Source organism: Conger conger, chromosome 4, assembly GCF_963514075.1.
Source record: "Conger conger chromosome 4, fConCon1.1, whole genome shotgun sequence".
In the NCBI taxonomy this organism is placed as follows: Eukaryota; Metazoa; Chordata; class Actinopteri; order Anguilliformes; family Congridae; genus Conger; species Conger conger.
In genome coordinates, this window is record NC_083763.1 from 9091893 (window position 1) to 9107483 (window position 15591).

A 15591-nucleotide genomic window follows, 5' to 3' on the forward strand; every position below is an offset into this window, starting at 1 on the left:
CACTCAGTCCGTTTCATCTCCAGCCATTCAGACCTGATCTCGCCCAAGATACTCCCCTCCCCTCAGTCACGCCTGGAAGGCAGCAGCTTTTAGAACTAGCTGACTAACAACGGCAGATTAGCAAACTAGCTAGCTCAGTAACATAGTTACAGATACGAGTTGATAAAAATACATTAAATAAAAGCATATGAAGCATATGGAGAGGTACGTACACATAATCTGTGGTTGGAGGAGCTGAACCTGCTGGACGACCTGCTGTTTGCAGTCTTGGAGGCAGCAGCTGCCTTCCAAATGGTAAATGGTTGGCGTTTATATAGCGCCTTTATCCAAAGCGCTGGACAATTGATGCTTCTCATTCACCCATTCATACACACACTCACACACTCACACACTGACGGTGATTGGCTGCCATGCAAGGCACCAACCAGCTCGTCAGGAGCATTTGGGGTTTACATGTCTTGCTCAGGGACACTTCGACACAGCCCAGGTGGGGGATCAAACCGGCAACCCTCCGACTGCCAGACGCCTGCTCTTACTGCCTGAGCCATGTCGCCCCCTAGTTCCAGGTGTGACTGAGGGAAGGAGAGCACCCCGGGGCCTGATTTATAAAAACATCCACACCTTAAATGGACACTGAACAGAGAGCAGAAATTAAAGGTCAGTTTAAAATCAATGCAGGCCAAGGATGTTTTCCAGGATCAATGCGTTACTGTGCTATGCTCACTGCACATATAGGGGGCGTGGAAATACACAGGAAACACATCTTTAAACAGAACCAAGGACGAATACGATCATTAAAATAGAAATAAGAAACATCTGTATATCAAATTGCAATTCAATAACACGTTCATAAAAGCCAAATACAGGACAAAAACACAAAAAACATTCAGATATTTAATATTTAATTTGGAAAGGGTATATGCCCAGAATATGCTAAAAATACTGTACCTCCATAACTATAAAATGGCAGCTTAATTTATGGACCCTTGGTTGAAGAGGGCTATTGAAGCCTTACAGCGTTTATTTGAGAGAGCCGGTAGTCCCCAGCTGAAAGTGGCTGGCGGTGACGTGGGCCACAGGTTGGCGGAGGTCAATAAGTCCGTGAGGAGGGGGGTATATTGGGCATGTGTCAGTGAGAGTTTGCGTCTGGGAGCGGACCTGGCAGCCCCCGCGTCCCGTGTCGATGGCGCGTCGTCGCGCAGACAGCTTAGGGACGCGCCGAAAAGGCTGCCGCTCCCCCGTTTGAGACGGAGACTTTGTCAAGAGACAGGGTGGCGTCAGCGAACGTTTGTCATGGCAGACGGGCTGCGATGTAGGGCGGACGGGGGTTTCGAGCGTGTCCCTGAACGTAGGCGTGTGTGTGCGTGAGATCACCTCGCAAGATTTGCGCTCGGGCGCCTGAGGTCTCTGATCTGACTCTTGTCACAGATAACGTCTACGTCCGAATGTCTGCGTTACACTTAACGTGTGTGTATGGATCTGTGTGAAATGAACATGTCGTGCTGCGTATGTCTGCGTGTACTCAATTCATCTTCTGTCCAGGACGTTTGTACATATATCACAGGGTTTCCCTCAGGGACTGCGTACGTACATTGAGGTCCGTAAGTTTTTGGACAGAGGTATACTTTTTGATCTCATGGCTCGGTACGCCAGCACATTTTAAAATGGAAACAATGAACATGTGGTTGAGGTGCAGACTGTCACTTCTACCTTGAGGCTATTTATATCATATCGGGTCTTCTGCATAGGAATTACATCCCTTTTCATATATAGTCACCGCCATTTTAGGGGAGCAAAAGAAATTGGAGAGTTGGCTTCCCAGCTGCAGTGTGAGAGACAGGGGCTCTGTGTTAGAGCAGTGAGAGAGATGGGGACTCTGTGTTAGAGCAGTGAGAAAGATCAGGGTCTCTGTGTTAGAGCAGTGAGAGAGATGGGGACTCTGTGTTAGAGCAGTGAGAGAGACGGGGACTCTGTGTTCGAGCTGCACAGAGAGAGGGGGGACTCTGTGTTAGAGCTGCATAGAGAGATCAGGGTCTCTGTGTTAGAGCAGTGAGAGAGATCAGGGACTCTGTGTTAGAGCAGAGAGAGATGGGGACTCTGTGTTCGAGCTGCATAGAGAGAGGGGGGACTCTGTGTTAGAGCAGGGAGAGAGATCAGGGTCTCTGTGTTAGAGCAGTGAGAGAGACAGGGACTCTGTGTTAGAGCAGTGAGAGAGACAGGGACTCTGTGTTAGAGCAGTGAGAGAGATCAGGGACTCTGTGTTAGAGCAGAGAGAGAGATGGGGACTCTGTGTTAGAGCAGAGAGAGAGATCAGGGTCTCTGTGTTAGAGCAGAGAGAGATGGGGACTCTGTGTTCGAGCTGCATAGAGAGAGGGGGGACTCTGTGTTAGAGCAGGGAGAGAGATCAGGGTCTCTGTGTTAGAGCAGTGAGAGAGACAGGGACTCTGTGTTAGAGCAGTGAGAGAGACAGGGACTCTGTGTTAGAGCAGTGAGAGAGATCAGGGACTCTGTGTTAGAGCAGAGAGAGAGATGGGGACTCTGTGTTAGAGCAGAGAGAGAGATCAGGGTCTCTGTGTTAGAGCAGTGAGAGAGACGGGGACTCTGTGTTAGAGACACAGTGGGAGATCAGGATCTGTGTTCGAGCTGCATAGAGAGAGGGGGGACTCTGTGTTAGAGCAGTGAGAGAGATCAGGGTCTCTGTGTTAGAGCATGAGAGAGATCAGGGTCTCTGTGTTAGAGCAGTGAGAGAGATGGGGACTCTGTGTTAGAGCAGTGAGAGAGACAGGGAGACAGTGGGAGGTCAGGATCTGTGTTCGAGCTGCATAGAGAGAGGGGGGTCTCTGTGTTAGAGCAGTGAGAGAGACGGGGACTCTGTGTTAGAGACAGTGGGAGGTCAGGATCTGTGTTCGAGCTGCATAGAGAGAGGGGGGACTCTGTGTTAGAGCAGTGAGAGAGATCAGGACTGTCAGAGCTACAGTGTTACAGCTGCAGTCTCAGCGCAGTGAGGTTCACTGGGGGATTCATCACGAGGGCCCCCCAACAGGCAGGCTGCTAGCAGGGAGGTGTGAATCAATAGGCAACATTGGGCTTGTTTATCAGGCTTCCCCCATGGCACCCCCCCCCACCGCCACCCCCCCTCCAAGGACAGGTGATTAATCTGCTCCCCCTCACCCCCGCCTCCTCAACGTCCGGACAACACTCGGTCACTCCGCTGTCCTCACCCGGCCCCCCGGTCTGAGAGGACACGCCCCTAAGAGGATCACCACGGCGATCAGTTGTCAGGCGGTCATAAATGTGTGTGTCCGTCTTACGGGTGTATTGTACTCGGTTGTTAAAACAACTGAGCAGTGGTGGCATTGGGGTGGGGTGTGTGAGCATATTAGCCAGCACATCTGTCCGCTATCGGTCAATCAAAGACACACGAGAGCCAGAGCTTAAAGGGGGAAAAATCTATGAGTATACAAATTTTAAAAGAGATGGGATTTTTTTTTTAAAGTGATACAATTGACATTATTGATTAAAAAAAATATATATAAAACAAAAACAAAACTCAAACTCAAACCTTGTTTGAAAAATAAGACACTACATTTCCGTAAATGAAATGTGATGACGTTGGTCAGCAGGCTAGAGTCTTTATTCAACACTGTTTGCAGTACACGTAGCACAATCCCCCAGGGAGAGGAGAGGTGGCACTCTGCCCACACTAACTGGGGCACGGACTTAATGGAATAACTCTACAGCACTTCACTCTCCTTTCGGTTGGATTCCAGCCATTTCACTCATACAGGAAACAATTTACTCTGTTAGTTGTGCATAATGGTTTAAGCGATTGCAGCATTCAGTCTTCAGGCCCTCTGAGACAGCCTCCCGGTTCACCCGAGAAGGTTTCTTTACCGAGGTCAACTCAAACGTTCACCACAAATACAGAGATACAGTACATGGCTCAATTCATCTGCCAGCATTGATGCAATAAATTATAAGGTTCTATCGGCGTTCTGAATAGTTTAGTGATATTGATCTGATCTTCAAAGCTTTCATGCCCCATCACCGCAAAACTGAAATGTAGGGCATCCATCCATCCATTATCTGAACCCGCTTATCCTGAACAGGGTCGCAGGGGGGCTGGAGCCTATCCCAGCATACATTGGGGCGAAAGGCAGGAATACACCCTGGACAGGTCACCAGTCCATCACAGGGCACATACACCATTCACTCACACACTCATACCTACGGCCAATTTAGACTCTCCAATCAGCCTAACATGCATGTCTTTGGACTGTGGGAGGAAACCGGAGTACCCGGAGGAAACCCACGCAGACACGGGGAGAACATGCAAACTCCGCACAGAGAGGCCCCGGCCAACGGGGATTCGAACCCAGGACCTCCTTGCTGTGAGGCGGCAGTGCTACCCACTGCACCATCCGTGCCGCCGAAATGTAGGGCAGTTCTTCATAAATCAAAATGACACACCCTAAAAGTTCTCAATGTACAATCTCAAAATCCCATCAAATTGCCCTATAAACAACATTTATGACACCATTAACTCAGGTTTGTCAAAAACGTCAGATAGAACATTATAATTCTATGGTTTTGAAATGTAAATAACCACTCTGTGGTTGCCAATTTGAATCATGTAAAATCAGATCGTGTAGAAGAAACAGAAGCGTCTGTAACATTCAATGTTAAATTTCAGGCGGGGTTAAAGGGAAGTGATTTACCTGCACAAACGTATCCCACAATGCAATTCAGGGCTGTTAGGGACACCGGTTAAAAGGCTCGACGTCCTCTACAAGAGGCGGAGCCGCACGAACCTAAAAACTCAGCGAGGCGAGCGTGAGCTCGGAGCGAGCGCTGCGCTCGAGGGACGTCTGCGGACCAGGTGCGCGCTGGCGGCTCGCCACGTCGCCGTGGAGACGCCTCCAATTCCCGCCAAGGAGGACCTCTGCCAAGCGGAGCGTGCGGAGTGCCACGCCCGTCTTCTGCTACCCGCTACCCCCCCGCCTGACCGTGCGGGCCACCAAAGAGAGATTAAACCGCTTCTCCAAAAAGCCGTTTTATAGCAACCCGCCCCTTCCCGAAGACGCGGAATGTAGCTGTGCTTTTAAACGCTGGGTAATTGAGCAGAAATTCCCCGCTCGGAGATTTGTTTTAAGGCAAGTCTAAAAAACTGCAGCACGCTGCATTTCACTTTCCTGGTTTCTGCTGAAACGCACATAAACATCAACGTCTTATTTTTTTATTACACAGATGGACAGCGCCCAACGGGATGCAGTAAAAGACAATCATTTCATAAATAAATATACTTCCTGATTTGGCTTCCTGAATTTTTACAATGTGATTGAGCCTCTTTACAAAATTGTAGGCATGAATGGCAGATTTCCACACACCCCCGTGTCGCTGAGTGAGACTCTCGTGTCTTTTTGAGGCCCAGAGGCCACCGCAGGTCAGCTCAGTCCGCAGGACACGCCCAGCCCCGCCCCGAGGATGCTGCCTCGGCCAATCAGACCGGGCGGTCTGGGGAAGGCGTGGCCCATGGGGGGGTTGGGGGCCCCTCCGGTCCTGAGGGCCCCTCTCTCAGAGGATCTGCTCCGTGCTGGAGGCGGAGATGTCCAGGAGACGCCAGGCGGCGTCGGGGTTCAGCTCCTCCTGGTCACGACACAGCGCCCACACGTACATCATCCTCAGAACCTTCTCCTGGAGGGGAGGGAGGAGAGGGGAGGGGGTCAGAGCCAGGGACACTACACTGACCCAGCTTCACTTGGTCTCTGCCACTCTAATGTGCGTTATTGGCAGGAAATACGTCAGTAAATATTGCCAAAGCAAACATGAAAAATACATATGTTTAACAGTATGTAAAAGTAAAACCTGAACAATAATTACATAATTAATACAATCTCTATCTGTCTCTGTCTCTCACCAGCTGTCCTGCTCTCTCTACCTTTCTCTGTCTCTTGGTCTCTCTCTCTCTTTGATTTTAACCCGTTGCTTCTTTGTGAGTGACATTAATTAACAGTTTTTAGTTCTATATGAGTAAACGCAATTTGTGAGCAGGTCTCAATTGTGACAAAAAAAGGTTATGAAATCCCCCAAAGGCTCTTCTCTGTCTGGGTCTTTGCATTTCTGCCCATCTCAGAGCTGTCAGTTTGGCAGAAAAGGTTGTAGCGTTTGAGGAGGCCCATGTGCCAGCATACCTCACCATTGGCCAGAGCCAGGCCTGCACCTGTCCAATCAGAGGCGCGCCCATCCGAGGTGCCTTCACTGAGCACTCGAGTCAGATTTACAGCGCGGTGCCGAGTGGGCTTTTACAGGCCGGCCCATAATCGTCGGGTCGATACCGGCGCCTGGTTCTGTCTGGCTGCGGCGAGCGAGCAGGACCACACCGCGATCGATCACGCGGAGCGAGGATTACCTCACCCACGGCCGCATTCCCCCGACGTCCCATAAGCCCCATTACCGTCTGAGTAACTACCACAGAGGAAGAAAAGAGACGGCTGTTCAGCCACAAAGCTGCCCGTCTCCAGCCACGGGTCTGCTATGGGCACGCGCTGGGGGAGAACACTGATCCAAACTGAGCTCCAGCGCCCCCTAGCCCACCCATGGGCCAAACTCACTGGGTCCCCCTCCTCGACTCCCAGCCAGGGCACACTCACCGGGTTGCCCTCATCTACCTCCAGGGCACACTGACCGGGTCCCTCTCCTCCACCCCCAGGGCACACTCACCGGGTCCCCCTCCACCACCTCTCCTTTGGGGCTGCGGATCACCATGACCAGCTGGGCCTGGAAGGTGATGATCAGCACTGGGCCCTGCTCCATCATCTTGCCCATGGCCAGCTGTGACAGACAGAGACAGAGACATAGATTAGCTGTGCAGACACACAGCGTACGCCTTGTGAGGCCGAAATAGAGGAGGCTGGGCGAATTAGTTATTATTACAGGTTCAGTTGTATGAGCTGCAGTCTCCATGATGAAGAGGAGAAGAAGCAAAGATCACAAGGAAAGACCCAAACAGCTACAGTTCAGCTCCCATAGTGCCTCAGTACCAAGGGGGCATTTCACATACAGCCTCCATCTTGCCCCAGTACTCAAGGGGCATTTTGTGTCCCAATACCCATTTCACATACAGCCCCCCTAGTGCCCCCAATACCCAGGGGCAATTTCACACCATGAAAACAGGTATGACTTTGGTGCCCGAGTCTGAGGTGGGACATGGGCACCATTAGCCTCTGACTAATCCAAAGGTTTCTTGGACAAAAACGTGTTACCAGTCAGCTAAAGGAGAAATCAACCTTAGCCTAGGGCAAACAATGTTTTTGATTTTGAATCTGAAGATTATGTCATCAGGGAGCGTTGTCGCGGTAACCTGCTTACGAGCCTTCGCTGCACTTCACCATCCTTTTACTAGCGGACTGCCCGAGCTAACCACGCTACATACACACGCGTGACACACAGAATATTTCAGCGGTTGCATATGTGTAAGCTGCACTCTTGGCTAGGCCACCCCTTGAAAGTGAATGTAAACCACAACGGGGGTTGGGTTCTAACAGACAGCCAAAATAAATGAGTAACTACTTTTGTGCAGAGACAGTGAAAACTGAGCAAACATTGTGTGAAATGCAGGGCGAGGCAGAAAGCGGGGTTAAGCAGAGTCACAGGCCGTCACTCAGAGACTCACGTCGATGTTGTCGATGTCCAGGATCTTTGAGTGGAACTGCAGCCCCATGGCCTTGCCCTGCTGGATGGGGTGAGCCAGCTGACTGTACGTCTACAGTGGAGAGAAGAGGGGGTTTAAAGGCCCACCCGCACCAAGAACCATAACTATAAGGGACTACAGTTACCTAAAGTCCCTTAACCTATAAGGGACTATAGTTATCTAAAGTCGATTAACCTTTAAGGGACTCTGGTTATCTAAAGTCGATTAACCTGTAAGGGACTGTAGTTATCTAAAGACCCTTAATCAATAAGGGACTATAGTTATCTAAAGACCCTTAACCTATAAGGGACTTTGACCCTTTCAACAGCAGGTTATCTGAATTACAAAATTCTAAGTCAGTGTTCTAGAACACTAATTACGAGTAGTGATTGTTACATCATCATTAGAATGTTCACCACTAGAACATTCTAATCGCATACTGCATTTGTGATCCGAGAACTCAATTGCTTTCAATTACCAGTAGTGATCATTGCCTCAGCGTCATCACATGTTCGTGATCCTACACCTTCAAGGGTCAAATAAAAGGGGCCACACAGGCCCCACCTCAGAATCTTACTGGACGACCTTTCACAGTTTAAGTCTTGATAGCTCAAGGAACAAACATGAGTAAATGAACAAAGTCATCGATGCAGAGGCCTAATTGCACTTACAGCTTCATAACACCAGTCCTTCAGGACCTCCAGCTCTCCACGGATCATAGCCTGGAACCACAGGGGAGATGGTGTGAGAGACCCGACCCACATCAGCGCAGACCCCACCCCCCCCAACAGATTCACTCAACCCACACAGCGCACTGCAGAGGTCCCACGATGCACCGGGAGGACCGCGCCGGCCTGCTCACCTCCAGGATGTTGGGGATGATGTCCCGCTCACACTGCTTCAGGAAAGAGTCTTTATCGAAGCTGGGATCCACCTTCAGGATCTCCGTCAGGACCTCGGACATCTCCGTCTTGGAGAACAGCCCGCCTGACCAGACAGAACGGACTATTGTGAGGTCACGGTCACGAAAATGTCCCGGATATAGCTCTTGCCTTTTATAGATGCTTTCGGATGTTGAAATGTAGATTCCCCAGAATGAATGAGATCATTGAAAAATGATGAATTAGCATGCTAAGTGCTGACTGGGGTGGAACCATCAGACTTGTGGGGAAAAGGCAGAATAATGTCAGAGGTACTGTTGAGGAGTCTGGGGCAGGAAGGTACAGTTACCAAACGAGGTGTGGTAGCCTATAGGCTATAGGATAAGTTGCATGACTGGGACCCAGAAGGTTGGTGGTTCAACCCCCAGTGTAACCACAATAAGATCTGTGCAATTGTGGGCCCTTGAGCAAGGCCCTTAACCTCTTTGCACATTGCTTGAGGGGGGGGTTAGCCCCTGCTTTGTTAAATCAAAGGTAAGTCACCTTGGATAAAAGTGTGAGCAGAATAACTGCTGTAATGGTAGGGGTGAAGGGGGCAGAGGGGGTGAGAGGCGAGGCTTACCGATGAGGTCGGTGACTTTGTCCGTGACGGCCCGCGATGCTCGGATGAAGGTGTTGTCGCTCTCGTCGTACTTCATCTTCATCTCAAAGAACCCTGAGACAGACAGACAGACAGACAGACAGACGGCCGTCATGACAGACCCCAGCCCAGCTCAGCTCAGTTCCAGTAGCACGGGAGTTTCCGCTGAGCAGCCAAATCCCCGTCTCACTCCGCTGCCCCCGCCAGCTGGGTAGCAGCGCTGCCCTCGCCTAATGAAGCCCCAGGGTGCTGCTGGGATGCTCAGTCCTCCAGCGCTCCGGGACCAGGCCGCGAAAACAAGAGGGCGAGGCAGGACTGCCACGCAGTGCTTTTCCACAGAGCCACCGTTTACCAGCCACTGCACTGACACCTTACTCGCTTACATCTACAGCAGGGGTCCTCACTCGCGGCCCTGGAGAGCCGCAGGGTGGGCTGGCTTTTGTTTTTACTCAGCACTTAATTGGTTAATTAAAGCAGCTAAATAACACAATTAGCTCAGCCCACCTGGTTTTCTGCGGTCTGAATTGGCTGTTGATTGAAAACGAAAACCAGCACACCCTGCGGCTCTCCAGGACCAGGAGTGAGGACCACTGCTCCACAGATACAACTACTGCCCACAATGCAGCCCGAACGCTGAATTAATGAATAATGAATAATAATAATAATACTAATAAAATAATAATAATAAAAATAATAATAATAACAATAACAAATTGTCTGCTCCAAGTGGCTAATCAGTAATTATGGTGCTATATAAAAACTATTTTGGTTTTAGCACCGCCCGTTTGAAATGGTGAATCGAGGCCATCCCTGTGTTTGACCCTCCGCCCTGTAAAACACCGCCTCTCACCTGCGCCCCCTCTCCCCCGCTCCCAGCTACTACTGGTCCCCCGGACCCCCGAGACACCAGTGCTCCCATTACCCTGTGCTCATTAACTGGGCCTCATTAGTGCCAAGGTTAAGGAGGCTTTAATTGGACCAGAAGACCGTTTGCTAACCTGCACTAGCCAACACCGTGTCTCGCACCTGCTCCTCTCCCCTTCTCTCAGAGGTAGCTGCTTCTTTCTAGGTGATTACAGTTCACTAACATGCACCTCTGCATCAAGCACCATTCTGAGGTCTCACTTGGAGAATCAAGCCATTTAATTGTCTACTGGCTCAACCTAGTGGCTACAATTGGCATGACATGACCATATTAGCATGAAACAACTTTCAATTTGGCCTTTTTAATCAGGATGAATACAAATATTAGATTCAGAGGGAACAGGGTGAATTGGTAGCGTCAGCATCCCTACATAATGTAAAAACTACAAGAAACAGAAAGGGTATAGAGAATATTCTTACTGTTAAAAACCATGTTGTTGTCCTTGAATTCCTTCCATTGCTGGTACCACTTTGAGTCTTTGTGGAGTACAACACCCATGGCTTCTCTGAAATAAAGAGTTCCAGCGTCAACATTTAGCCTTTTGGGGTTAAAACAAGACTAGAGGAGCTTCTGGGTGGCATTGCCAGCTCAACACTTGTTCTTACCTTGTTAGCACTGACTGTAGGTAAGAACATTATGGGGCAATATGACTGGCTAAACTGCCATTTCAGCAGGGTTTGGCTGGCAGGGTTACTGAACGCTGAACAGAGGCTGATCGGCTGACGGACTGCAGAAGGAAAAGAAGCAGCATCGGGCCGCTAATACGCCCCTTCCTGATGTGATGATGTTGGAGGGGCTTGAGATAAGCTCAGAAATTACCGTTTGCCTTGTTTTACTATTGGTGTTGTAAATATAGAATTTACATTTTACATTACATTATTGGCATTTGGCAGACGCTCTTATCCAAAGCTCTTATCGTTACATTATTGGCATTTGGCAGACGCTCTTATCCAGAGCGACGTACAACAAAAGAATGTTGTTGAATGGCTCCACCATTTTAGATGATTTTGTTGCTCTGTAAAGCACTTCGAGTTGGTAAATGGTAAAAGGTCGGCATTTATATAGCGCCTTTATCCAAAGCGCTGTACAATCCATGCTTCTCATTCACCCATTCATACACACACTCACACACCGATGGCGATTGGCTGCCATGCAAGGCACCGACCAGCTCGTCAGGAGCATTTGGGGGTTAGGTGTCTTGCTCAGGGACACTTTGACACAGCCCGGGCGGGGGATCGAACCGGCAACCCTCCGACTGCCAGACGACCGCTCTCACTGCCTGAGCCAATGAGACGACCGCTCTCACTGCCTGAGCCAATGAGACGACTGCTCTCACTGCCTGAGCCAATGAGACGACTGCTCTCACTGCCTGAGCCAATGAGACGACCGCTCTCACTGCCTGAGCCAATGAGACGACCGCTCTCACTGCCTGAGCCAATGAGACGACCGCTCTCACTGCCTGAGCCAATGAGACGACTGCTCTCACTGCCTGAGCCAATGAGACGACCGCTCTCACTGCCTGAGCCATGTCGCCCCTAGTTGCATGCCGAGCATGAAATGTGCTCTACAAGTAAAGTTTATCATTATTATTAGTAAGGATATGTACAGAATGAACCCAGTGCGGAGAATGCAGAGGGCCGATGGCGTTCGGGGAGAGATGGAGAGAGACGTACTCATTGGCCTCGAAGACCTTGGACTCGGCCGCCCCAGCCTTGGAGGAGAAGTCGCTTCTCTTCCGTAATCGCGTTGGGGGCCGGTAGGGGCCACTCTCGCCCAGGTCGTCAATCTCCCTCTTCACCGACTCCATGCCCTGGGGCCACAGACAGGTGAAACGAGGGTCAGAGACAAACACACACCAGCAATGAAGTCCCCCAGGGGGTGCTCAGTGCACTGTGACCGGATAGAAATTAGCAAATGAGTCAATTGTACAAGAGTAACAGCCTACTGAAGGCAATTGAAGCACATGGCTTCACGTATGATTACATCCAGATCTTCCAAGATTCGGGAAATAAACTGAATTTACTTGCTTTTGCAAGCCTGCTAACTTGCTAAGCCAATATTTACGGACTTCTTAAAATTTCTGGTGTTTACACAATCTGAATGGAGACATATCATTCCTGAAAGTTCTCCATTTCAACACACTGTCCCATAAGTGACAAAAGCAGGTTCTCCTGGACTCAAATGTCAGAGCGGACTCCTGTTGATTGAACAGCAATAAAATGGCTGAATTAACTAACCACTGAATAAATGACTAAATGCAGTGGCTTATTTCAGATCGGCCCATACCTGTCCTCTGGGGGCTTGCCCCCTGACCCTCATACTCAAACTGAAGTTGGGCCCTTGAGCGGACTGCTCCGGGGTCATACCTGTGATATGGCGCGGAAGGCCCCGGTCTTGCCCAGCCTCTCCCCGCTCTTGGACACGCTCTCAGCCGAGTGTTTGGCCGTCTTGGCCGCTTCCTCCACCCCCTCTTTGATCTTCTTCCCCAGGTCGGAGCGGCCCACCTCTTCCAAACCCTGCGTTCAAACCGCACACTGACCTCAGCTCGGGCACTCAAATGTACACTCAACACGCATTTGATCCAAAAGTGGCAGTTTGAACAGACGTACAGTAAGTTCTAGCATTAACTTTAACAGTGGAGGCACAGCAGTGTAACGTTAGCGTCAGTTGGGTTCACCTCTTTCACAGACTCCGAGATTGTCCCCAGCTTCTTCTTCAGAACCTCAGAGGTTTTCACGGTCTCAGACTCTATAGTTTTCTAAGAGCAATGGAGGAATGAGAAAGAGATATATTGGACCAACAGTTGCCATCAACAGTTGCCATCTCATGAGGCAATGTAGATTCATGAAGATATGCCAGTCCCTACGGGAATGTCAATATGGTTGATGCCTATATAGAATTATATATTACTTGAAGCAATACTGATAAGAAATTTCAGGTAGTGCCAATACGTATTAGCCCAGAACACAAAATGAAAACATTTTAGATATCTCTATTATTCCTTCACATTCGGTTTTGAGGGGCATTATTTACTTAATTTAATTACATATAATTAATTTTATTTATTTAATAGGGCGACATTAGCTCAGGAAGTAAGAGCAGTGATCTGGGAGTCGGAGGGTTGTCGGTTCGATTCTGCCCTGGATGTGTCGAAGTGTCCCTGAGCAAGACACCTAACCCCCATATGCTCCAGACAAGCTGGTTGGTAGCCAATCGCCGTTGGTGTATGAGTTGTGTGTGAATGGGTGAATGAGAGGCATCAATTGTACAGCGCTTTGGATAAAGGCGCTACATAAAATCCAGACCATTTACCATTTAGATGAAAATGTGATGGGAAACGGTCTAACAGTCTAAGAGAACTGTGACTGGGATCCTTAAGCACGCGCACACGGTAGCGTTATTGGTCTCGTTCCAGTTCGCAGCTTACGAACGAGAGCCACTTACGTATTTCTTCCGCGCCTGCTTGAGCGCTTCCGACTCCTCCAGCTTCTTCGCCTCCTCGCGGAACTTCCGGATGTTGTCCTTCATCTCTTTGTTTTTGCTGAGCTCCTGTTTGATGGTGTCCAAAAACTCTCCCAAAAAGCCCTTGCGTCCACCTCCGCGGCCCGACGCATACCGTACCTGAGACGGCACGCCAACAACATTCAAAAACCTCACAGACGCACACTTGAATACGCTCCACAATATAATAGCAACTGCGCTGTACCCATATAGTACATGAAGAGGCAGTTATCACAGCGATATACGTATTTTGTAGTAAATTAGAATCAGGGTATTGTTACCTGTGAGGGGACTGCGAGGGGCCCACATATCCTGTAGGCATATCTTCTGTATGTGGAGGCATAAGAACACGTGGACAAGAGTATACAGCTCCTTCTGACACATAGCTGGGAAAAACAATCATTATTAATAAAATAGTATAACTAAAATCGGTCTTGTGATGTTATTACTTCAATTTTTCTTCAAACTCAAATATTCTTCGTTACATTAGATTAAATCAATGGCATTTGGCAGACGCTCTTATCCAGTGCGACGTACAGCAAAGTGCATACCCATAACCAGGGATGTTGGAATATACTGTATTGCAGTTGCAATCCAATATTTCGATTCATTTACCCCAAACCGAGTTCTCATGCCTGTGGATCCCCAAATGCTCTGAGAAATGTACTTTATTTCCATTGCTACACAGAATTCGCTTCATTCTTTTGTAGCGAAGGCTGCATTCGATTTTTAAAGCGTATAGTTTTAATATAAATTTTTTCAGTATTTTTGAAACGGTAGGTATTAAACTATCAATCTGGCCAGAGAGACGAGAGACTGACATGCATTCAACATGAGTAAATGGAAAGTAATTTTCGAGCTTTTAATAAATTACTTCTCATTGGAAACGCGTGAAACGTGACATTTACTCATATTGATGAGAGAGGGTTGATCATCAAACCGCTTACTTACCTGACCGGGTCATAGTTCTGTTTTTTAAGTTACACAAGCAATATGATCGATATGCATGGCTATTACTGAATGGGATGTCGCTACAGCTAACGTTAGCTAACTAGCCAGCTAGCAATGCAAACTTGTTCATAACTCGCTATCGAGAAATTATCGAACACTTTGAAAATAACCTAGTGTTTGGGATTTAATTAGTAGTCTAGTCGTATCATAAAACATTATACCACTCCAAGTCACAGACCGGCAAGTTTTCAACATCAGATCTAATCAGACTTGCTTGGCAATTAGCTTGCCAGCTAAATCCTATCTCTGATATTGTAAGCGACCTTGCATTTGAGTAATCGCACATATACCCCATCAATATCCCTTGCGCTTTCTGAAGATTGTGTGTCAAATATCAGGAGTTAAGACATAGCATGAACAAGTGCGAATTCTGACAGTGAATCTTACCTGATAACACTGACACAAGGAGGCCGCCATCTTGAATACAAAGGCAGGCATCGACCTTTTTTTCCCCCATCTGACCTTCTGACGTAATCACAGGGCGGCCGAAACATGAGTTTTTTTCGATGTACAAGTCGGCGCTGATGTGTGCGGGGTTCATTGGACTCATATGAATAATCTACCGGAACCCAGGTCAACACTTGAAAGTTTGTCAGTTCTTGAAAATGTAACTTCATTTCATCTCTATTTTGAGGGAGTGAACAGCGCTTTCTTCTCAAGCTTCTCACTGAAACTGCTCAAGCTTAAGAGGCACTTTCACACGGAAGTCATGAGGGCGATCTTTATTCCAGTATGTGAATATAGAAAGCATTATTATTGCTCAAAAACAGTATTTAGTCCCGGTCAAATCAGAAAAGTCGGAGGGTTGAGACTGGTTGGATAAAGGTATTATGGCAATAAGGCAAAATAATCACAACTAATGGTCATACAAATTTCTTGGCATAAACCGCTGTGGTTCGGCTTTCGCTTTCTTGACGGCATGAAATCTGGCTAAATGTTGCAG

The 15591-nt window shown here is 48.5% G+C and overlaps 1 protein-coding gene across 1 annotated transcript; it reads right to left on the reverse strand.

The window, feature by feature from the left end:
* Positions 1–3618: 3618 nt before the first annotated feature.
* Positions 3619–15163, reverse strand: timm44 (translocase of inner mitochondrial membrane 44 homolog (yeast)). The gene is made up of 13 exons (XM_061239630.1): positions 15036–15163; positions 13919–14023; positions 13581–13757; positions 12814–12894; positions 12503–12652; positions 11810–11946; positions 10556–10641; positions 9194–9286; positions 8553–8677; positions 8362–8412; positions 7673–7762; positions 6721–6831; positions 3619–5694 (listed from the first exon to the last, which is right to left on the reverse strand). Exons 1-13 carry the CDS (start codon positions 15084–15086, stop codon positions 5575–5577), a joined length of 1377 nt encoding a protein of 458 aa, XP_061095614.1. The 5' UTR covers positions 15087–15163; the 3' UTR covers positions 3619–5574.
* Positions 15164–15591: the final 428 nt, after the last annotated feature.